The sequence below is a fragment of the Chiloscyllium plagiosum genome, unplaced genomic scaffold, assembly GCF_037043375.1.
Source record: "Chiloscyllium plagiosum isolate Xiang-an unplaced genomic scaffold, Cpla_swu_hap1 HiC_scaffold_4, whole genome shotgun sequence".
Lineage (NCBI taxonomy): Eukaryota > Metazoa > Chordata > Chondrichthyes > Orectolobiformes > Hemiscylliidae > Chiloscyllium > Chiloscyllium plagiosum.
The window spans coordinates 121696396-121722290 of record NW_028270142.1 but is presented as its reverse complement, the minus strand read 5'-3'; the positions used below and the strand labels follow the sequence as shown (position 1 = coordinate 121722290).

At 41.2% G+C, this 25895-nt stretch overlaps 1 protein-coding gene across 1 annotated transcript in view; it reads left to right on the top strand.

The window, feature by feature from the left end:
* Nucleotides 1-25895, top strand: part of fam135b (family with sequence similarity 135 member B) — a 374606-nt gene that overhangs the window by 82604 nt on the left and 266107 nt on the right. Inside the window, exon 2 of the mRNA XM_043687860.2 lies at nt 14874-14970. Coding sequence (XP_043543795.2) covers nt 14894-14970 — 77 coding nt within the window. The 5' untranslated portion in view covers nt 14874-14893. The remainder of the gene's footprint in view (nt 1-14873; nt 14971-25895) is intronic.

The following is a 25895-nucleotide window of genomic DNA, read 5'->3' as shown; positions in this document are numbered from 1 at the left end:
GCTGCTTCCCCTTTATCTATCTGCATGTTGCCTCCTTAACAAATTCTAATAAATTTGTCAGGCTTGATTTTCACTTAATGAAACCATACTAAGTCTGCTGGTTCATACTATGTTATAAATCACACTACATCATCTTATAGTCCAATGGGGTTTATTTGAAACTATAAACTTTCGGAGTGCTGCTCCTTTGTCAGGTAGCTAGTGAGCAGAACATAGAAAACAGAATGTAATAGAAGAGCATGAACATGATGTGGAGGTGCCGGTGTCAGACTGGGTTAAACAAAGTTAAAAATCACACAACACCATGTTATAGTCCAACAGGTTTATTTGGAAGTACAAACGTTTGTCAGGTAGCTAGTGGGGCAGGCTGACAAAACACAGAATTCTGTGTTCTTCCAAATAAACCTGTTGGACTATAACCTGGTGTTATGTGATTTTTAACTTTGTCCATTCCAGACCAACACAGGCACCTCCAAATCAGACTCTACTTCAGTTAATTCCCCCTCAATTCTTGACAATTACTCCTCATTTAAACTTAGCACCGAATTTACAACCTAAGTTCCTCCCTCTCAAAGTGACTAATTTCTAATTTCTACCGTGTTGTGGTCGCTGTTTCCGAGGGGCTCTTTTACTCTGACATCATTTATTGGACTGCCTTATTACCTTTCGCCAGAGCCAATAATAGCCTGATGCCTGATTGAATTCACATCATATTGATCTTGGAGACTTTTCCAAATGTACCTGTAAGAATCTTCCTTGTGGCTACCTCTGCGAGTCTGACTATCCCAATATAAGTTAAGATTCACCTCACTCACGATTAGTCTACTGCTTTTGTTACGTGCCCTTGTTTTCTCCTGATTTATTCTTTGTCCCACTGGATAACGATGGTTACGGTGCCAATAGATTACTCCTATCAGTGTCTTCTTCCTCTTTTTGTTTCTTATCTCCACCCTTCTGTATTGTGCATTTCGCAATCCAAGATCAGGAGGTGTACCATGATTACCAGAAGCTTGAAATTCTGCCATGCTTTTTATTATTCCGTTATTTTGCATCCCCGGCATACCCACCAACATGCCCCTCCCTTGCCCCGAGCGCACGTGCTCTTCACTCCTGCCAACCACTTCTACCTTCATTTCCTAATGATTCTTTTAGGTCATTCAGTCGCAGGCCAGACTGAAGAAAGAAATCACACTAGTGATTTTGCAAGTCCATGCAGCAGTGTATGGCCTGTCCCATTCTTTTTTGTAAGAAGGAAATCCCTACAAAGTAAAGTTGGAGACACCATCCTTTAGAATATTGATATCAGAAGATTCAACCCCTTGTGCCTCTTTCACCTATTAGTGAGATCATGGCTGAGCTGTGATCCAACACATCTTATCCCATAAATAATAGAAACCCCTGAACAATAAATTTTAAAATAGCAATCGGCCTAACAAAAGCAACCATGTTTGCAAAGCAGTGTTCTGAACTGTGCCATCTTTCAGCCGATAATTTTGGTCTGCTGGAGATTCAAGTTTCCAGGAACTACTGGAAGAGGCTGTTAACAACTCACAACATCCAATCTAATCAAAAACTGGTTCTCACCAACTGTACACCCTTAGCCCACATCATCAGAAGCAAAATCTCTGGGCACCTCTGTTCATATAAAAAAGAAATTTAAATTATTATTAATTTTTCCACAGCAACAAACTTTATAATGATTCACATCACTGGGTGGCACGGTGGCTCACAGCGCCAGGGACCCAGGTTCAATTCCAGCCTCGGACAACTGTCTGTGTGGAGTTTGTACATTCTCCCCGTGTCTGTGTGGGCTTCCTCCGGGTGCTCCGGTTTCCTCCACAGTCCAAAGATGTGCGGGTCAGGTGAATTGGCCATGCTAAATTGCCCATAATGTTAGGTGCATTAGTCAGAGGGAAGTGGGTCTGGGTGGTTTACTCTTCGGAGGGTTGGTGCGGACTTGTTGGGCCGAAGGGTCTGTTTCCATCCTGTAGGGAATCTAATCAGTGAACTATCACTGCTACTTTTCAGTCTGAAACCTCTTCCTTAACTGATGAGGTTTCAAGTATCTCCTTTTGGTGAATTCCTGCACATTCATCACATGTGATTGTCTCTTTTACTGAAATAAATAGTTAAAAATCACACAACATCAGGTTATAGTCCAACAGGTTTATTTGGAAGGACTAGCTTTCAGAGCACTGCTCCTTCATTAGATAGCTAAATAGTCACGGACTAATTCTCTGACTCTTCACTGAGTTTTCAGAAAAGCTGCAGGCTTTTCCTAGTCCTGTGAATTTCGATTGTGAAAACATCTCAAAACCTTTTCCAGCTCTAGTAGCCTAGAGACCTGCCAAAGTTAAACAAAAAGCTGAAAGAACTGCTGATGCTGGAAAATATAAACAAAAACAAAAATTACTGGAAAGATTCAGCCAGTCTGGCAGTGCGTCCAGTGCGTCCTTCTTCAGAACACTTGCAGGAAAAAAAGAATCTGGAATTAAAAATCTGCTGATGACTATGAAAGCATCGCTAAGCTTCAGTAAGAAGAAGGAGAGTTGACTCTATCCATAAGAAACAAATATGAAAATAAATGCCTGAAGGTTGCATATGGAAATGGCTGTGATAACCTGTAAAATGTAAGAGAGTAACTATGAGGCAAGTAAGTCTTTTTAGAGATTAGAAAGATTGTGGAAGGTGAAGGTCTAAGTGATAGTAATTCTTTCTGTAAAAGACCATGGAACTGAGAAAATGATGCATTTAAGAAGGGTATGGAATTAGCGTCCTTGGTGAGATGGAACCTTGAAACCTCTTCAGTGATGTGCAAGCTCTTAATAAAACGATTCCTTTCTTCAGCTTTGTAGATACAGAATGTTATGCAGGTATGAAAATGTCTCAAGAGTGAACTGTGTAATTGTAGTAATATTGAGTTAGAAAAATGTAGACTACTCAGTGACCTTGCCCCTTGTTAAATAATTTACTTTTCTCCCATACATTGAAGCAAAACTGGCCAGTTTTCAGCTGAACTGAGATTGTTTTGTACTTTTAAAGTGCATGGAGCATGTAAGTGATAAAGCAAAATCAATCTCCCTAGTACAAACTTCATAATGTAAGAGTACCCATCCTTTCAACTGATTGAGGGAAGTGGAAATTGTACCAAATTACCCTTTCCCTCACTGACAATGGATTCTCACTGGACCATTCATCTTTATCCATCCTCAGGACAGATTGGACAGCAACTTCTGTTCGGCATGATCCTTCTGCCAACACCATCAAGAGGATGTTCCGGAAGCACCATGAGTTTGTCCATCTGCTGAGTTGCAACTGTATTGCTTGTTTCTTTTACACGGTTCTTTCATACATTGTTTCATTAAGGCTGAAATAAGACATTGTGCACCATCCAATGTGATAGCTGGTCTTGATACTAGATTCCTGTTTCAGCCAGGATCCTGAAACAATTGCAGGATTGATGTCTGTCCCAGCATCCTCATAAAACCTTTAAATGCATAATGTATCTCTAATGTTAACATACTGTAAGAGCTGTAATGTTTATGGATGCTTCTAGTATTCTGAAGTGATGTTACTTCTAAGTACTGGCAGAGACGGTGTTTTGGTTCCCCTGTTTCAACTCTCAAGAGCTGAATAAAGATAGGTTTAATAAAAATGAAAAACTATATTTTACTCAACAGTGAAGATGAACACGTGACGTACTCACACTGTCGTCTCACATACAAAAGAAAAGATGATTAGATAAGAGGTAGCACATATATATAAGATTTTGAAAGTCATCCTCCAAAAAAAACTTGATTGTCTTGACTGAAAGTTTGAAGTGTTGCAGTCCTGATAACTTTTGTTTGGGTGGGGTCTATTGAAAAACCTCAAAGTTAGAATATAATGAAGATGGATTCATAGTCGCTTACTGCTTGTAGTACCAGGTTTCTCCAGGTTTACTACAGTTGAGGTGCAGTTGAACATCGGAGGCAGTCACCTGACTTGGTTCCATGATCAGGTAGCTTAACATCTGTAGTGGGGAAAATGCTCAAATCTATAATCAAGGAAGAAATAGTGAGAAATCTGGATAGAAATTGTCCCAATGGGCAGATACAGCATGGGTTCATGAAAGGCAGGTCATATTTAACTAATTGACTGGAATTCTTTTAGGACATTATGAACGCGGTGCACAATGGGGATTTGGCGTATCTGGATTTCCAGAAGGCATTTGACAAGGTGCCACAGAAAAGGCTGCTGTCAAGGTGTTATTGGTAATGTATTAGCATGGAGAGAAGATTGGTTAACTAACAGAAAGGTAAGAGTGGAGACAAATGTGTGTTTTTTTGGTTGGCTAGTGGTGTGCTTCAGGGATCAGTGTTGGAATTGCAATCATTTACAATTTACATAGATGATTTGGGGACCACCTATAGTGTGTCAAAGTTCGCAGATGACAATAAAGTAGAGAAAAGGTGCAGAGGACATTGAAAGTCTGCAGAGAGATATTGATAGGTTAAGTGAAGGGACAAGGGTCTGACAGATGGAGTACAACTTAAGTAAATGTGAGGTCATCCATTTTAGTAGGAATAAAATAGAATATTATTAAAATGGTGAAAAATTGCAGCATGCGAAAAGTTGGTTTGCAGGTGCAGAAGGTAATTAAAAAGGCAAATGAAATATTATCCTTCATTGCTAGAGGGATTGAGTTTAAAAACAGGGAGGTTACGCTGCAGCTGAATAGGATGCTGGTAAGGCCACACCTGGAGTACTGTGTACAGTTTTGATCTCCTTACTTGAGAAAGGATGTACTAGCAATGGAGGAGGTGCAGTGGAGATTCACTGGATTGATTTTGGAATTGAGAGAGTTACATTATGAGGAAAGATTGAGTAGACTGGAACTATATTCATTGGAGTATAGAAGACTGGCGGGAATCTTATAGAAACATAAAATTATGAAGCAATTGGATAAGATAGAAGCAGCGAGGTTGTTTTCATTGGTGTGTGAAACTAGAACTAAGGGGCAGAGCCTCAAAATAAGACGGAGCAGGTTTAGGACTGTGTTGAGGAGGAACTTCTTCACCCTAAGGGTTGTGAATCTGTAGAATTCCCTGCCCAGTGAAGCAGTTGAGGCTACCTCATTGAATGTTTTTAAGGCAAAGATATTTGAACAGTAAAGGAATTAAGGGCTGGGGTGAGAGGGTGGGTAAGTGGAGCTGAGTCCACAAAGAGATCAGCCACGATCTTATTGAATGGCGGAGCAGGCTCAGTAGGCCAGATGGCCTCCTCCTGCTCCTAGTTCTTATGTTCTCATGTCAAGGCATGCTTGGATTCTGTGTCTTCCGATGGGTTGTAACATAGAGTACTGCGCCTTTTGCTGGTCTGAATGTCTTATATTTTTCTCCCTGCTGCTCACAAAAAGTTCCTAATTTTGTCCTTTATAAGCAGCCCGCTGTCCATCAGGTGACTGAGTACCTGTTAGCCATGTCCTGACAAATGATCCCAGATGGCATGGCTATTGACACATAGTGGTGTTCCAGTTTATCAATGTACATATCTTTATGATAAGGTGGGATTCCTCTCAAACCCAATCTTGGAACTCCCACTCCAAAGCCCAGAAGTCTGCAAATCTGTTCTGACTGAGTTTCTGCAAATATTTGGATAATAGCAGCCATTCATCCACACAAAGGTTTAGTTGCTCTTTAGTATAGTCTGGCTGAAATGTCCCAAAAATGTTCTAATATCCTGTCCAGCCATGTGGATACCTTGTGCAGTTACATGAATAGTGATTAAAAAAAATGGAGGGAAGTGTCACCCGAACTCTCAATGCCAACTTGCTCTCTACTTTCTTTTAAAAGTTATGTTCTCATTTCACATAAATCTGAGAGTTCATAATACATAAGCATAACAATTAGCTGATTCAGATTTCAGCTTCCTTTGAAAGCAATTCATCGTAAGCAGATGAGCAGAATCCACTGCACTGTGCAGAGGCTGACATCTTTAGTATTCAATTTACAACCTTATATCACTATGCTCAATTAATTGATAGCAATAATCTATACCCTTGCTAGTTCACACATGTCATATCTATGATTTCTTAAGAATAGATTATTCTATATTATACAAACAATATGTTTTATGCGTGCTTACTTTGCATATTGTATTATGTCATATCCTCATTCATTCTCCCACATCCTGCCCACCTTTGCTATATTTCCTCATGTTTTCTTTACAATCCCGTAAAGGAAACAGGCTTATTTGAGACAGAGGTTCACAGGCCCCATCAAAATGTTTGGTTCATGAGTACAGGTGAAAATTTGTCAAGTATTAACATCAAGTTTCAGTGGTGTCTGATTTTAGGCTATAATTTTCCAAATTTACATGTTAATTTTGCGTTCTTCAAGCCATCACTTTAGCTTAGTTTTGAAAATCATTCGGCTTCCTATTTGCTTTAGCATACTCTATGGAATGATATTTCGGATCCAGTCATATGAATTTGAGAGAATGTTGGAAACAACGGATGTAGATCGTCAAGGTGTGACACAAGCACAGTTGATAATTGGCCTACTTTTACGTTATAAATTCTGTGATACTTGTCCAGCTTTTTGGAAAGTGATTGCTTCATTGCTGGTCATGTTAACATACTGATAATGTTTCTTTGCTGTCATAATTTTTTTTATTGGTTGTGCAACATATGAATGTAGATCCATAGAAATGTTCTAGCACAGAGGGAAGCCCTTCAGCACATCATGTCAGCACTGTCTGAATAAACTAGCCACCCATTTTAATTCCACTTCCAACACTTTGTCCACAGCCATGCAGGTTACAGCATTCCAGGTGCAAATCCAAGTTCATTTTAAATGAGCTGAGGATTTCTGCTGAAACCATCAAACTGGGCAGTGAATTCCAGGCACCATCACCCTCTAGGTATAAACATTTTCCTTCATGTCTACTGATCACATTACATCTGAGATCTCTGCTAATTGCTTTCTGTGGAGAAAGTGAGGACTGCAGATGCTGGAGATCAGAGCTGAAAAATGTGTTGCTGGAAAAGCACAGCAGGTCAGGCAGCATCCAAGGAGCAGGAGAATTGACGTTTTGGGCATAAGCCCTTCTTCAGGAATGAGGAGGGTGTGCAAAGCAGGCTATGATAAAAGGTAGGGAGGAGGGACTTGGGGGAGGGGCATTGGGAATGCGATAGGTGGAAGGAGGTTAAGGTGAGGGTGATAAGGTAAGGGTGATAGGCCGGAGAGGGGGTGGGGGCGGAGAGGTCAGGAAGAAGATTGCAGGTCAAGAAGGCGGTGCTGAGTCCGAGGGTTGGGACTGAGATAAGGTGGGGGGAGGGGAAATGGGGAAGCTGGAGAAATCTGCATTCATCCCTTGTGGTTGGAGGGTTCCTGGGCGGAAGATGAGGCGCTCTTCCTCCAGGCGTCGTGTTGCCATGGTCCGGCGATGGAGGAGGCCAAGGACCTGCATGTCCTTGGCGGAGTGGGAGGGGGAGTTAAAGTATTCAGCCACAGAGCGGTTGGGTTGGTTGGTGCGGGTGTCCCAGAGGTGTTCTTTGAAACGTTCCGCAAGTAGGCGGCCTGTCTCCCCAATGTAGAGGAGGCCACATTGGGTGCAGCGGATGCAGTAAATGATGTGTGTGGAGGTGCAGGTGAATTTGTGACAGATATGGAAGGATCCCTTGGGGTCTTGGAGGGAAGTGAGGGGGGAGGTGTGGGCGCAAGTTTGACATTTCTTGCGGTTGCAAGGGAAGGTGCCGGGAGTGGAGGTTGGGTTGGTGAGGGGTGTGGACCTGACGAGGGAGTCGCGGAGGGAGTAGTCTTTCCGGAACGCTGATAGGGGAAGGGAGGGGAGGGAAATATATCCTTGGTTGTGGGGTCTGTTTGGAGGTAGCGGAAATGACGAAGGATGATACAATGTATCTGGAGGTTGGTGGGGTTTTGGGTGAGAACCAGTGGGATTCTGTCCTGGTGGCGATTGGAGGGGCGGGGTTCAAGGGCGGAGGAGTGCAAAGTGGAGGAGATGCGGTGGAGAGCATCGTCAACCACGTCTGAGGGGAAATTGCGGTTTTTGAAAAAGGAGGCCATCTGGGTTGTTCAGTATTGGAATTGGTCCTCCTGGGAGCAGATGCAGCGGAGGCGAAGGAATTGGGAATATGGGATGGTGTTTTTACAGGGTGCAGGGTGGGAGGAGGTGTAATCTCGGTAGCTGTGGGAGTCGGTCGGTTTATAGTAAATGTCCGTGTTGAGTCGGTCGCCCGAGATAGAATTGAAGAGGTCTAGAAAGGGGAGGAAGGAGTCTGAGACGGTCCAGGTAAATTTGAGGTCGGGGTGGAAGGGGTTAGTAAAATGGATGAACTATTCAACCTCCTCGTGGGAGCACGAGGTAGCACCAATACATTCATCCATGTAGCGGAGGAAAAGGTGGGGGTTGATGCCAGTGTAGCTGCGGAAGATGGACTGTTCCACATATCCGACGAAGAGGCAGGCATAGCTGGGACCCATGCGGGTGCCCATGGCTACTCCTTTGGTTTGGAGGAAGTGGGAGGATTGGAAACAGAAGTTGTTCAGAGTGGGGACCAGTTCAGTCAGTCGAAGGAGGGTGTCAGTGGAAGGGTACTGGTTGGTTCGGTGGGAAAGGAAGAAGCGGAGGGCTTTAAGGCCTTCGTGATGGGGGTGTATAGGGACTGGATGTCCATGGTGAAGATAAGGCGTTGGGGGCCAGGGAAGCAAAAATCATAGAGGAGGTGGAGGGCGTGAGTGGTGTCCCGACTGTAGGTGGAGACCTCTTGGACTAAGGGGGACAGGACCGTGTAGACGTATGCAGAGATGAGTTCGGTGGGGCAGGAGCAGGCTGAGACAATGGGTTGGCCTGGGCAGTCAGGTTTGTGAATTTTGGGCAGGAGGTAGAAACGGGCGGTGCGGGGTTGTGGGATTGTGAGGTTGGAGGCAGTGGATGGGAGATCCCCTGAGGTGATTAGGTTATGGAAGGTCTGGGAGATGATGGTTTGGTGGTGGGAGGTGGGGTCATGGTCAAGGGGGCAGTAGGAGGAGGTGTCCGCAAGCTGGCGTTTAGCCTCAGCAATGTAAAGATCGGTGCGCCAACTTGAGTCCCGCTCCTTGGATGCTGCCTGACCTGCTGCACTTTTCCAGCAACACATTTTCAGTAATTGATTTCTGTGCTGAGGTAATGAACTTCCCTGCCAAACCATTCATTATTTTGTTCATCATCCTCAGACTCCTCCATTTTAAGGAAAGAAATGCTGCTCTCTTGAATCATTTCTCTTGCTGCAGTTTTCAAGCCCAAGCAAAGGTTTTGTAAATCTCCTCTGTGCTTTCCGTCAAGTAATTGTGTCCTCCCTGTAATATAGTGATGAGAACTGTATGCACTTTTGTGGCTGCAATCTAACCAGTATCTTGTATAATTCCAGCATTACATCTCTCTGCTTTTGTATTCAATATCTCACTCCAAAAAATGTCACATGCCATTTGCCTTCTTTAGCACCTTACCTACCATTCTGACATCTTCAGGGAGGTGTGACCATGCACAGTACTCACTACTCCACCCCTCTCAATATCCTCCTGTTTATTGTGTATTCCCCTAGTTTGTTTGCCCTTCCCAAACGCATAACTTCAGATTTTTCTGGGTTGCATTCCATCATTTACTGTTTTTCTGCCTAGTCAGCCAAACTATTGATATTGTCGTGCAGTCAGCAACCATCATTTTCAATATCAATTGCACATTCAAATTTTGTGTTGTCTGCAAATATCGTGCCTCCCACATTTGAGCCTAGCTTCTTAATATATACCAAAAGCAGCATGGAGCCTGACACTGAATCATGTGGAACACCACTGAATCTAATTTCCATTTTCATAAAACACCTACACCCCACAGTGTAGATAGAGGCCATCTGGCCAATCAAGTCTGCATGGAACCTCTGAAGAAATCTCATCAGGAATGAAGGGCTTATGCCTGAAACATTGACTCTCCTCCTCGGATACTGCTTGACCTATTCCAGTGCCATACTTTTCGACTCTGATCTTCAGCATCTGAGGTCCCCACTTTCTCCCAAGACAAAAACATGTTGACTCTTCCTGATTATTGTGCGCTTTTTCAAGGAACAATCTACTAGAATCAAAGGATCAATATTGATTCTAGTAATTTTTCCACCATTGAGCAGACTGACTGATGTAGAATTATTTGGCCTGTCCCTTGTACCCTTTTTGAATAATAGTCCGATGTTCATACAGCTCCAATCCTCTGGTACTTTGCCTCTGTCTAGTGAGCATTGGAAAAATGACCCTCCAAGCATCTGCTGTTTCCTCCCTGACAACCTCAGATGCAATTTATTCAGTCCTGGTGATTTATCTACCTGCAAGGAGGTCAGACCCTTCAGAAACTCACTCCTCCTTTTGCTTATAGTGTTTAGTAATTCAAACTCATCCTCTTTACCTTGGATGTCTGCAAAACTTACATTAAGAACCCTGCCCACACCTTCTGCCATGCAGAAGCCACCCTATACATCTTTCATAGTTCCTACCCCATACTTAGACATCCCCCTTGTATGAATGAAACATCTTTTGATTTTCCTTTAAGTTAGGTCTGCCATCTGCTACATTGTATTTTTTGGTGTGATTGTAGCAGTTCTGATCTATTTCTTCTGACTTTCTGCTCAGTTAGACCCCAATAAGAGTCCTTCTCTGATGTAGAAAACAATTCAACTGTGGTGTTGAAAAGGAAATTACATTGGTGCCTGAAGTTGATAAATGTGGAGGGTTTGGAGGGGAGGGTGGAAGAGTGGGGCCAGCTGAATTGCTCTTGCAGAGTTAAAATTCACACAACATCAAGTTATAGTCCAACTGGTTTATTTGAAAGTACAAGCTGGGCTATAACCTGAGGTCGTGTGATTTTTAACTTTGGCCTCCCCAGTCCAACCTGGCACCTCCCCATCATGGCTGCCATCTTACAGGGAGGTGTGATCTCAATGTGCCAAATGACATTCTTTTGTGCTGTAACTCTTCAATGCTTCTGATCCAATATATATCTGAACAGATATCATTTATTGTTGATATCTGCTTATAATTTACATAACTGTTGCGTAGTTATAACAGACGCAAGAAACTGCTGCTAGAAACAGGTGGTAACTTTTTAATACTTACAGTGCAGTGGAAATAACAGTCTTCAGACTTCCATGCTATTTCTTGATTTAGAATATGCAGTAAGCCATTAAATGTACAAAACAGAGCACTCAACTTGTCAGATTGGATATGGAAGTGATGATCCAAAGGGGAACAGTGTTATTTTTCGAGGATGGTCTGCAAGTAGTTTCATGCACTTGTTTCTTGTTCAAAGTTTTTATTCTGCTCCAGGTCTGACATTGTTATATTTTATAATTATCTTTGGAAGATTTGGAAAACACATTTTCGTACAGAATCCTTGCTCTATCTGTTGCCCACAGGAAGAGAAGGAGAATGTAAAAAGGAATATGGGGGAGGTGAGGTTGCATTTCAGATGGATTTGTTAGTGGCTGTCCTACCAACCACAAAGTTCCCCATAGAGGCAGTGTCAGAATTGCGCTGTATACTAGTAATTTGATTTGCAATTAAACTCCACCACAGACAAAGTAGTTTGTTAAGATTACAATAGTGCGTCAGTTTTAGGCCTGAGGATCATTGCAGGGAGTTTGCTCTGCTGCCCAGCTGCCAGAAGGGGGAAGTGCTAAACAGGCAGCCGATCTTGCTTTCACAGAATACATCGTATTATCCCCAATTAAATGGGAATTGGGTACTGCAGACATACTACAGACACTAAGGGTATGCAAAGGATAGCACTGTATGAGAGAAGCTCCCTAAAAACATGCAAGTGGGTGGAAAATTTACAGTCATACTCTTCAGCATATCTTCTTGTGATTCGAAATGCTCCTCTGGGACTTTGTTGTAGAGCTCAATGCAGGTCTCCTGTTCCGCTACTCAAATATAATCCATCACCAATTGTTGTTGGACCACCTGGATAAATACAAGTTGATTCAAGATTGCAAACATAGAATCTATGGATGAATATAGCATAGAAGGATGCAATTTGGCCCATTTGATCTGTGTCAGCACTTCTGTACACCTACCCAATTACCTTGTCTTTCACCATAGCCCTCAAAGTGTGTTCCCCATCATGCATCCTGCTATATTTACATTTTTCCAGTTTGGTTTTGAAAGTTATTGCCTTTCAAGAATGCTTTCGGCATAATAACAACGTACCAATGAGACATGTTTTCTCATCTCATCACACTTGATTGTAAGGATGAGGAATTTGATTTAAGGTTGGGTTTGAGAAACTAAACTCAATCTCTTTGGTTTGAATAGATTATTGGAAAATATGACAGCAAAGCAAAAGATAATGGAATCATATATGCACTACCCACTGTGTGAAAAATCCCTAAGAATCCTTTTAAATCATTCTCCCTCTCACCTTAAACCTGTAGTTTTGAACTCCTGTACCCTGGGGAAAAGACATTGGCTATTCCCCTTATCTCTGCCTCTCATGATTTTATAAACCTCTCTAAGGTCATCTGGTAAAGAGTCCCAGCCTATTCAGCCTTTCCTTATAACTCAAACCCTCCAGTCTTGGGAACATCCTTTTAGATCAACTTTGAACTCTTTCCAGTTTACTAACATCCTTCCATTAGCAAGGTGAACTGAATTGTATGCATTATTCTAAAAAGATTCTATGAAATTAGGGATTCTAAGTGGCCTCACCAATGTCTGATACAGCTGTAGTAGCAATGGAACTGTTTTTTTCTTGGAGTTTCACATGCCAGGATTTTAAATTGAATTTATATTTTTTGTTCATTGTGGGATGCGAGGATCTCAGGACTCAAGGAAATGGATGTGTAAAGCTCAGCAGTTATGATTAGGAGAGAGAGGTAAATTGAGTTGCAAGAGAGGGCGATTGTAAAGTGGCAACTCAGACAGATGCTGAGTTGGAGCGTACGGTGGGCAAGGGGAGACTGAGATTTAGAATGGGAAGGGAGGAAGTAGGCTGACTGGGACTTGGGGGTTTGGACTTGAATGGGGTAGAGAAATATAGATGTGCAAGAGCATGAAACCAGATTTGGTGTGGAGTCCATATTTTCTTAGGAGCTGAGAGTAACAACAATGTGGTGAGTGGTTGTAGAATCATTAAAGGAATAGCCAGTAAACATAACTAAAACCTGGGAGCTCTCCAGACCATAGCAGTACAGGATGAGTATCAATAAATTAAAGAATTGTGTTATGATCTGATGATAATACCGAACAAGTCAGATTCTGGAGTGAAACCTGGCTTGATAGATCATAAGTTTATTTTTTGCAGTTTCTTTACTGTGGTAGTCTGTATTGTACTTCTCTCAAAAAAAATTATTACTCAAAAAAATGACATATAACTGACAATTTTGGCAAAAACAGCAAAATAAGATTCACTTTTTCCCCAGCAATATCCTTTACTGACATTCAACCCCAGTGAAATATTACTCCTATCTTCTCTTTCAAATCTCTTACTGAACTGGTATGCTTGTAAATATTTCCATTCAGTGACTTTCTGCACACTCACAGAATCTGATTCTGATTCTTTCTGATATTACCCCCTGAGAGGCACAGTCATCTCTGCTGACTCACTGAGTTTCTCACTGAACTCTAATAGTAATCTCAAGGCTTTGACCAATTTGAAGCTGTTAATTAACATGTTTGCTAATATGAATATTTTCTTCTGAATTGAAACCTACCCTTTGCCCCTGGCCTTCACTTCTGTTGGTCATAAAAACCCAAGTAACAAAATTGACAGCAATCATCTCACCAGGTTGCTTATAGAGTCATTTACCTTAAGTAACAGGAGCTAGATATGGATGTCTGACCAGCTGTGCTTTTCCACCACCACAGCATCTGCAGTCCTCACTTTTGCCCAGTTTGATATCCAGTAATATGCATTGAAGTATCCCAGAATCAGTAAGTGCATCATTCATAACATTCTGAACCAAAAAAGTGATTGTTTTGAGTCTGTGCTAAGTTAGCTGATTTATATCAAAGGTAAATTGAGCTAATGCATGCTGATTTAGTACTGATGAGTAAGCGAAGGAAATGTGGGAAATAAATTAGGTTTTCTGCTCCTGATCAATGACCTACTTCCATCAGTGAACATGGACTGAGGGTTGAAAGTTGTGCTACAAAGCCTTCTATTGTGAAAAATCTCACTGATTCCCTTCCCTCGGTTTGCACATGGAGAATCTTCTTTTAGATACCGATAGGCTACTGGTTTCCACATGACTGTACAGAACCTTGAGTCATTGCTTTGCAAGAAAAATATCAATAAGGGTGTGTAGTGAATTCATTGGGAGATAGGGTTTACATAGATGGCATTTAAATTCATTGGGAGAATGAATGAGTTCTTCCAGAGAACAAACTGTATTCTGAGAAAGCACTTAGGAAATAACAAAAATAGTCAATGACTAATTGTCAGCTGCTCATAGTCCCTATTAGCAGCTATTCATTATCCCAGGCTGACCCTTCACAGACTCCTTTGTCTGTTCATTTGTTTTTCTCTCTTTGGGCTCTATCTCCAACTATCGTTTCATTCTCCCCTTCCTACCACCCTATCTTCTGCATAAACAGCAACCTTTTCCAAACTGCCATCAATTTTGAAGGAGGGTGACTGGACCCGAAATGTTAATTCTACTTTCTCTCCACAGATGCTGCCAGACCTGCTGAGGTTTTCCAGCAATTTCTGTTTTTGTTTCTGTTGTTATGATAAAATGGAACAGAGTGAAAGTTTTAAAAGTGCACATTTTGGTTAAAGCAGCATTTTTAATGTTACTGAAACAGTTCCTGGTTGCGATGTAACTTGCTTTCTGCTATCTTTGTTTCCAGGTGATGCTCTGGGACAGATCATGTCTGAAGTACAAGGAACCATTGAGTTTTCCGTTGAATTGCACAAGTTCTACAACGTTGATCTCTTTCAGCGAGGGTGAGAAGTCTTTTAACTGCTGCATTTCCATGCTATGGTTATTTGCCACTAACAAGTCACACCGAACATCTTATGCAGATCATAGTGTTAACATACAATGCACATAAAAATACAATTCAGTGGTATTGACATTTTCATCAGCATCTTGCATTTAGCTTTATATCCTCAGCGAACAGAACCACAACAATGAGCACCCGAGCTACAAATCTTCTCACAAACTTTGAATCCTTAATACAATTATTAATACAATGCCTAAACCACAGTTTCAGTGGTAGAATCTCCTTGTGAACTGGGTATTGTGTAAAATCCTTGATTAACATTGGAGCAATGCTCCTGTAAAATGCAATTTCAAGTAAAACACTGGAAGTGAATCAGCAGCTAATGTAAAATCTTTGGGAGCTTTTACGTTAAGAGAAACAAGTAAAATATTATAACCTGTAAGTCTAAACACTGTAAATCACGATATTAGTATATTTGTAGATAAAAAAATGGCTTCAAGTAATCAACTACAAGAGATCATTCGGTCTGGTTGGCAGTAAAAGCACCTCACCCTCTGGATTTTTTCAATTCTCAAATATCTCAGTGTTTGAGAGAAGGACAAAGAAAATGCTATAAAGACACTGAAAAATGACAGCATTGACATGATTGACTGGGTTGAGCCAGCTTCTAATCATTCAAAATCGAGACAACTCTTCCATCAATTTATGTCAGGACTCAAATGTCTTAATGATGGGTTGGAGCAGTGGACAAAAAGGAAAGAAAAGTAAGCAAATCCTCCACTTTGCACTCTTCTGCCTCATGATTTTAAGGGGCGGGTGGTGTTAAAGAAGGCAAGCAAGATAGGCAGGATAGATGAGAGGATTTTAGAATTTGAGGCCTAGCTTTCCAAAGGCGCAATTGCCCTGTGGTAGGACAAAGGGTTGCCCAAAAAATCAGACCTTTGGGGACAGGGGTGTGGATGGTACAGAATTGTCTGGAGGAAGTCACAGAGATGGCAGGCAGGTATTTTGTCCTCATATGGAATGGACGGGCATGCAATTTTACGCTGTTGGTTTGCTGATTCCATTTGGACAGTCAGCAATTTTACTGAAAAGGGAGCTAGAGTATCCTGGTAACCATTCTGATTTGGAACCAAGTTTGTTAATAAGCCTGTCTGGATGCTCAGGGATAATTGATAAGTTTTGTGGACAGGCCGTGGGCGTACAGCATGAATCTGGGCACAAGGCCCTTGTGGTACATTGTAATGTCCCTACTTCTGAACTGGGACGTTTGGGTTCAAATCCCACCTACTCAAGAGGTATGTAAGAATATCTCCGAACACGTTAATTAGAAAATATCTACAACATGGATCTATAGCAGCCCAAATAGAGGGAAATTGCAACCCAACAGAAGGTTGTATCATTCACTGAGGGGTGCAAGCTGGGAGGAGTCTTCAATCATTGGCACAAAGGTAGCATTTCAAATAGTTTTTTAAGTAACAATTGCCTATAACTATACCTGTCTTGACCCCTGATTTGTTCCATAGTTCAGAGATGGATCTTGATGTGGTGTCTCCTGCAACATGTGTATTGCATCTCACTGATGTACTTTTTGTGTACAAAGCATACAATTTCAAACAGGATGTGGGACAATGAAACTCATCTCCATTGCTGGATTCCTGCAGTGTATGGCTTTATAAGTAGTGCCTATGTGACCATCAAAGTGCTGGGTGAGAGCCCGGACATTTATCAAAAGGAAGCCCTTCTAACTTTTGGTAATCCTGAGCACTGCTACTCTTCAAATTATCACAGCAACTCTGTGGCTCGATTTCAGGAACAAGACGGCTATTTATACATTTACATGATCTTGAGATGAAGGTACAGAGGTGTTAAAATGCCCATTGAATGGGCTGTTCAATTCCTGAGGATGCAACATTCATACTCGGAATAATTGAATGGCTCCCTGCAGCACAATGCTGCAAGGGTCTTGCATATTGTGGTCTCCAATGCTTCACAACATGGTGCTCAGAAATATGCCAAGTTTAAAGAGGACAAAACCCTGGATTAGTGCAGTTCACTGGAGAAAAAAAAGAGGAGGGCAAGTAGGAGAATGATGCAGAACATAACAGTACAGAGAGGTGGTCAGGAAATGTCTGATGCAAGACAATTTCAAAAAACATAACTCATCCTTAAGACTTACTGCTGTAGCACGAGCTTTGAACTGCCTTTTTGTTTAACAGATAAGATATGAAATGTCCCATTCTTATAGACAATGCAAAGTACGCAACTCTCTAATAACTTCAATGCAGGTTCTAAGACGATTGATTCCCTTCATCAGTTTGTCCATTTCTCAGTCTTTGCCATTAAAGAATGGAAATGTTGTGTCATGTGGATCCCCAGGTAGCACAAGAATAAAAATTTACACAGTTACAAATGAAAGTCACTGAAGTGATCCATTCAGTACAGTAATCGTTGTGGTGGCCTTTGCACCCAATAAATTTGACGTGATGTTCCCTTTCTAGGAGGATAGACTGCAGATGCTGGAAACCAGAGTGGTACTGGAAAAGCACAGCAGATCAGGCGGCATTGGAGGAGCAGGAGAGTTGAGATAATCAGGAGTGCTTATGCTTGAAACGTCGATTGTCCTGCTCCTCGGATGCTGCCTGAATGGCTTTGCTTTTCCAGCACCACACTTTTCGACTCTCCTCCTTTTCTGGCTTTGGCTGAGAGACTGACTGCCTGCTTGTGTGGGTCAGCTTGTAGCTGGGATGTCAGTGATGACCTTTGTGACTGTGAAGGCATCTGCAGAGGACATTGCATGGGCGTCAGTGTGGGAGCGACCTCTGTAATGGAAGCCTGCTGTTAGATGGACCCTTGGTCAGAGAGGCCTCAAAGGCCAAACCTTTGGTGTCTCGTGATGGGTGGTACCTTCACACTGTTCTGTAACTGCTTCAGCCCTTGGCTGGTGTTATATATCACTGGAGGTGTGCTGCTGGCATTCCCTACATGTATTTTTAGACTCAATACCACAGACCCTTCAATGATACTTTTGAGCCTATATTCTATGCATGCTAATGCATTGTTCCTTTGCGCACTAGGAGTGCTGCCTCACTAGGAGTGCTGCCACATGTGCCTGTTCACGAGGTTGGCTACTCTCTCATTAGAAAACTACCATTGTTCAAAACCAAGAGTCACATGATGCTGATGAATAGAATGGGCTCCCTCATTTTCAGCTCGAGACCATGAACTGCCTCGAGGAACATGTGGCTACACATCTCAGGCGACAGTAAAAGTTTAAGCTGCTGTGCTTGTGAGGTGCTGCCCACAATTGCATCTGCCTCAGTCACCACCTCTTGCTTACTTAAGGAGTATGTCTTACTCAGTGCCATCATTTCCAGTCAGGCACGAGAGTCTTCTTATGAGGACCATGAGTGATGGAGGTTTGCACTTAAGGGTGTGATAGTGTTGGGTTTCTATGTTCCATCTCTTCTGAGTTCCCCACTGATGCTGCACCTTTACTGATATGCTTGTCCTTCACAACTGACTGATTTCCCAGTGCACACTGCATGAACTACGGGATTTGGAGATGCCGGTGTTGGACTGGGTTGTACAAAGTTAAAAATCACCCAACACCAGATTATAGTCCAACAGGTTTAATTGGAAGCACTAGCTTTCGGAGCACTACTCCTTCATCGGGCCGTTGTGGAGTATACGATTGTAAGACTATATAGTCTATGCATTCTGTGTCTTACAATCGTGTCACCCTTGTAGTGTCCATTGTCAACTTTTGCATTGCACAAAGGATAGAGAGCTTGGGCCACTCATTCCCATGCATATTTTCTCCCTGGTATTGTGTGCCCTTTCTTCCTGCAAGACAAATAGGATGTTGTATGTATCAGTGCTGCCAGCACTTCAATAATGCAAAGGTACTGAGTCTGTTGGCAGGCATTTATCACTTTGGGTTCACATTTTCCCCTGTTTAAGGGCAATTTGCACCTTGGGACAACTTGGCTAGTGGGTCTGCAGTCCTGAAGGCCTGGGTTTCACATTGAGCTCACCTTGCCAAAACAGAAGCCACTAAAACCTTAATAGCACTCTGTCAGGTTCTCTGGACCCCATTATGTCTGATCAGATCCTTCTATCTCCAAACCCAGCCTGCTGGTTTGACTCTTCATCAGAATTGTGAAGATTAATTGGACTCGAAATGTTTTGAATTTGTTTGTACGTATATTCAAATTTTTATATCTTTTGCCCAAAGGAAGAGGGTGGAAGAGAGTGTAGCTGCCAGCAATTTCTGTTTTATTTCAGATCTCCAGCATCTGCAGTTCTTTGTTTTATTTTGCTGTTAGTTTGGCTGCCTTCTCCTGCCACCCCGCCAGACTTCACCAGCAGCATCTACACCACTGAGCAATGGCTGCTACTGTGCCCTCAGGTTGGCTGGGCTTTCAGAATTTTGTCTCCAGCTCATGCCTGCCACTGCTAATTGGCCACCAAACCCATCTTCCAGCTGACTAGGTGTCGACCTCATGGAAAATTGTGGCCTTTGATTACTCTGTACATGACCTGAAAATGGTTTCAGTGTCAGAGTCCTGACCCCAAGTGGAAGACCTTGCCCAAGAGGCTAAGGATTGAACACAAGTATCATAATATTTAAATCAAGGCATTGCGTTAGAAGGAGCTTTGACAGAATTATCTGACTGAGAACAGTTGCTTGTATATCATTAACTGTGATGTAGAAAGTTAGCACTGGGGAATAGCCATTTATCGTTAACATCGAAGCTTTCAAGTCTGTTTAAGCACACCAATGTCCAGAGTTAAGTCTCAGTTCTGCACAACAATACATGCTTTGGTTTCAAATGCTGGAGAATACAATCTATTGTAATTGCATAATGTTTTTGTCGCTCTTATCCAAATTACCTATAATCCCTACAGTGTGGAAACAGGCCATTTGACCCATCAAGATCTTGCTGACCCTCAAGAGCATTCCACCCAGACACACCCCCCCCTCCCCCCCACACTTTACTCTATCTCTGTAACCCTGTATATCCCATGGCTGATCCACCTAACTTACACATCCCTGAACCCTATGGGCAATTTAGCATGGCCAATCCATCAAAGATCTTTGGACTGTGGGAGCAAACCGGAGCACCCGAAGGAACCCCACACAGACATGGGGAGAACATGGAAACTCCACACAGACAGTCACCTGAATCAAACCCGGCTCCATGGCACTGTGAGGCAGCAGTGCTAACTACTGAGCCACTGTACTGCTCCAATTTTGTGCTCTCTTGACTCAAAACATCAGCTTTCAATCGGCCAATACCAAATTTGGACCAGTTAATGCTTTGTGAACGGCATATTCTTTCTTATCTCATTTTTACGTGGAAGCTATCCAGTAAACAGATATTTTGATTATATACAGTGGCTACATTGGAGCCCTTGGCTTCAGGCCAGTATCACAACACACAATCAAGAACATTTACTTGTTGGACTTGGTCCAACACGCTGCAGCAAAAAAGGTTATTTTGCTCAGTTGCTGCTGATAAGTGGAACTTCTGTTACTTATTTACAGATTATTGTTATCTCTTGTTTCTTTCTCTTTTCAAAGCAATATCATAAAGTACCATGAGAGATTTATGAGAAAGAGAGCTTAATGTTGGCTGGAACTCTAGCTGCATCAATAGAAATATAGTGATGCACTGTTTATTAAAAGTTATATTAGATTTGGGCCAACCATCCAAACAAAAAGATGGCCAAGAATGTGCTATAAAAGTGTAATCTGTTATGATTGTGGTTTCTTTTTTGTCCACTTGTTCACCATCAATCAAACTGTTGTTGACAATATAGATAAGTTTCAGACATAGAACGAAAATAGCAAGTACAAGTTCAATATACAAACTGGTAAATTAGTACAACTGTAAAACAAGGTTTGATGGCTTGATGTCACTATTTGCATTTTAATAGCTGAATCTTATTAGATTTTTTTCAACTATTGGAAGGAATATTCTTACTTAATTGCCAATGTCATGATATTTAGATAAAAATCACACAACACCAGGTTATAGTCCAACAGGTTTATTTGGAATCGCTAGCTTTCGGAGTGCTGCTCCTTCAGGTAGCTGCTCCTTCATCAGGTAGCTGTGGAGCAGTACCATAAGACAGAGTTTATAACAAAAGATTACAGTGTCGTGCAACTGAAATTATATATTGAAAAAACATAGATTGCTGTTAGGTTTTTCATATTTTAGAATGAGTTGCAGTTTTCTATTAATTAATATGTAAATCCCAGAACATTTTTTAAAGTCACATTCTCAAGATAACTTAAGGTTTTATAATTGACCTTATAATTGGAAGAAATGTGAGTCAGGAATGTCTGGATGATCCAGGCCAATGTTTCATGCCAAACCAGTAAAAGTTCAAATGTAGATTGAAGTCTTGGTGTGTGGTTGAACATTAAATTATTGCTAACTAATGCTGCTCTCCGCAATGACTGAGTGAGTTTATATGGTACATTACACACATGGTGAAGGGTGTTGGGATTGAAGTAAATTATTTCACTCAGAATGATAGGACATTGGCACGACAGGTCTCAATAGTTTTGGTTGCAAAAGAGAAAACTGACCACATTTTGGAAAGCTGGTATCAAAACGGATTGACTGTGACAGCAGTCCAGTTGTTTACGCTTATATTGAAGATGAGGTGCAACTTGCTGCTGATGCATTGACTGGTTCAGAGTTAAATTCAACCTGGGTATCTGCAGCAGAAAATGGTTTGTTTTCAGAACTGGTACTCACCTCTTAATAAGGACAAACATTATATTTATAGCATTGCTGAAAAATGCTCCAATTATGTTGGGCAGCTTTTCAAATTGAATTTTAAAGGAAATCCTGGCTCGTAATGAAGTGCAGAGAATTTGAACTGGTACGTAGCAGCTTCCAGTTAAGATGAAAATGTAGTGTGCGAACTGCAATAATCATCAGGATTATGCTTCTAAATGCATAGAATTGTACCTGTTTGTTGTTCTATTCTTAGAGTGCTTGACATTGCTGGTGAACTTTATTCATTTAATAATATTACATAGACGTCTTGCTTGTCTATCAAATTAATGCTGGGATAAGGAGAGAAAAGTGTGTGAGAGAGAAAAAGCAGTGATAATAATTAATAATTAATGTATTTGCCATGAGCTATCAGGTAGTCTGTGCTTTTATTTCCTCCCTGCTTCCCAATTCAATTGCTGCTCAAATTAGCATTTAAATCTGGAAGGAAGCCAGATTTGAGATATGAAATACTTGACTAGCCAGCAGTGTTAGGAGCCTGAACTGTTGCTGCAGTGAGAAGGATTATTCAGATAATTCTACATATATTCTGGCCTGGATAATTCTATCCCCTCCTCACCAAGTCTGTCCAGCACCTTGGACAAATGATGCCAATGTTTAAAGCAAAACCTGAAAGCTGATGATTGCCATAAACTTGGGGCTGCTTTACTATAGTTATTGAAAGAAGGGAATGTACCACTTGTTGCTGGCTTGCTCTGTTGTGCTCAGAGTGCAGACTGCCTGTTTGAATGTGGTGGCATTCACATTGGCAGTGAGGCTGAATGACCTTTAAAAGCCACTGACCAGTACAAATTATCACCACATCATCAACAGAATTGAAAAGTAAGTGCAGCCTTGCCATTATTAGCCACATTCAATGAATAAATTCAAGACATAACCTTATCGTTCAGGGGCTTGCTGTAGTCTGTGGGCACCCAGCCAAGATTTAATACTCAAAATGTGACAATGAATTCATATTATTGAGATTTGCCTAATTTACCTAGGGAAATGCTTCTTTTGAATTTCCCTTCATGAATTTAAATGTGTCAGACAGAGTGTGTGAAATAGATTAAAAGTCGTGTGTAGAAGGAATCAAGGCTTGATAAAACAAATATTTGTTCCTTATTTCGTGTTTTCAATATCCTTTTACTTCTGCTTTACAAAACGTGACTGTGTAATATCTTTCCCCATCCCCATCATTGATATAATCTAAACATAAGGGAAAGAAATTGGATCATGAATGAACTACGAATACCACAAATGCATAATGAGTCTGTATAATATACCACTTTGTATAGTATATTCATGGAAATATTGACAATTGAAAATAGACCACAGGACCATTGGCAACAGGAACAGGAAGAGGCCGTTCATCCCTTTGAGCGTGCTCCATCATTCAGGATCATTGCTGGTCTGACATTCCTTCTGTCCACTTTCCTGCCCTTTCCCTCTTAACTGTTGATTTCCCCTATTGATCAAGCATCTATTTACTTCAGCCTTAAATATACACAAAGATGCAGGTGGCTGTGGCAAGGAGTTTCTAAGACTCCTCATCATCTCAGTCTTAAATTGGCACCCCTTCATTCTGAGGCTATGCCCACTCGTCCTGGAGGAGATGCTCAACATTTACATTGAACTAGTAATTTAAACGCATGATCACGTTAAGCATTTATCTGCTGAAATGTTATATATAACCTTTGGATGATTTATTGCTAAAGCTTAGGAACAGAGGAATGGGAGGCAGCCATTTTGCCCTTGAGCCTGTTACATGATTGAATGAGATCATGGCTGATGTGTAACCTAACTCTGATTGTCCGCATTTGCATTTAATTCTTAATAACTTTGGTTAAAGTTATCTATCTAAAGACATCTATTAATCTTAGATTTAAAATGATTAATGTACTATTAATTGCTGTTTGTGGAAGATAGTTCCAAATCAGTGCTACTGCTTGTACATCAAAGTGTTCTTAATTTCATAACTGATAAGTCTAGCTTTATGTTTTGGATCATGCTGTTTGGTTTGAAACTTTGAAACAAGTGAGAATAGTTTTCTCAACACTTTCTCCAGCTGTTCCTATTTGTATCCTGACAATTTCATCCAACTTGCTCTTCAATCCTCAAATGTCAAGATCTAAAATAAAATGTTCATATGATGTACACATTTCTGATTAGGTTGGCAGCTGCTAAGTGCAATGCAATAACTCACCACAACATCTCTGATAACACCTTAGAAATCCACAACCTCCACCTCCTAGAAGGACAAAGACAACAGATGCAATGGCACACCATCACCCCCAAATTCCCCTCCAAGCCACACATCATCCTGACTTGGAAATATATCACTGTTCTTTCACAGTTGTTGGGTCAAAATCTTGAAACTCCCTTCCTAAAAGCAGTGTGGGTGTCCCTCAGTGGAGTTTAAAAGAATGAGAGGCAAGCTTATCGAAACATACAAGCTTCAGAGGAAGCATGATACATTGTTTCTTCTCGTGGGAGAGTCTAGGACCAGACAATGTAACTTCAGGTCAAGGGTTGCCCAGTTAAGACAGGGATAAGAAAGATTTTTTTCCCCATCAGAGAGTAGTGAACCTATTGAATTCTTTACTGCACAACTTTGTTGAGGCTAGGTCATGAAGTTTATTTGAGGCTGAGAAAGACAGATTTTTAATCAGTAAGGGAATCAAGGAAAGTGGAGCTGAGGGTTATCAGATCAGCAATGACCTCATTGAACAGCAGAACAACTTGATGCGCTGAATGGCCTAATTCTGCTCCTATGTCATATGTCTTAAGACAACTCACCACCATTTACTCAACAGTAGTTAGGGATAAATGCTGACCCAGCCAGCAATGCCCACAAGGCATGTGAGGTTTTATTTTTACAGAAAGCTTTCAGGCATAGCTATAACTTGTGAGAGTCACTCTTGTGACTAGTGAGTTGCAAGTGTTCATATTTCAGTTACAGTTTCGCAAATAGCATGATAAGAAAATTAAGCTGATTCTAATAAAAGTTACACATCACAAAGAGTTTATTTGATTAATTGAAATATATCAATGACTTTATTTGAACACTGCTATTGTGTTTTGGCAGGCAATGTATTGTGTTGTGAGTAATAGTGGCTTGAAGATCGATGAACTTTGTAGCCGCGAACCCTTGTTTTATTGTTCATTCCTTCCTTCCTGAGTGCTATTCTTTTTCCTTTTGAAGCCTGTGATGCAGAAATTTCAACTTAACACTGAGTGCTATTTTCTCAGAAACTCAAACTGCATGTATATTTGGTACACAGTTAGTGACTGTGGAAATTCCTTCAGTTTTGTCTTGAATTGCTAAGATGGTGTCAACTCAACTTGAATATAGAATCAGGGGCTGATTGACAATGAAGTGACGAGTGAGACTCCCAGACAAAGTAGTCATTTTGCTTCAGATAAGAATCAATGTTGACCTTGATGCTCAATCACAAACTGAGGTTCAGCTTCAGTGCAGAAACAGAACTGTTTTGCACTTGTATTCATCATTGTGTGTGAATTCCTTTTCGTTTCCCATTTTTCTTTTAATCTAAAGTTTAATCCAGTCTAGGTCTTTGTAAACATGCTTTGGGTGATCCTTTTTAAGCCTGTTACTGATCTATGTTACGATATTTCAACCTTTCATTTACATTTGTCAATGAAATTGTTCATTCTTCTGTGATGCTGAACCAAATCTCTATTCCATCTCCCTTGTGATAAAGACTCATATTCCAAGTGCATTTTGTATTCCTCTTTATATCAAAACATTTGCTTTTAATGATTAATAAGGCTTATTTATATATCCATTTGCTCATCCACAGATCATGGTATCTCAGCATTAAGTTATGATTATTTATCTTCCTTGGATTTAAAGTGAATTACCTCATACTTCAACATTGTTTTGCCAAACATGCCTGATTTGTCTACATCATTTTCTAACTATTGTTTCCATCTACTCAATTAACTGTGCCAACTGGTTTAGGATCATAGAGATCTACAGCACAATCAAATTTGGACCAATTAAAATCGACCATCTAACCTGCTGGCTCAGTGGTTAGCACTGCTGCCTCATAGCGCCAGTGACTCGGGTCTTTTCCAGCCTCGGGTGACTGTCTGTGCGGAGTTTGCA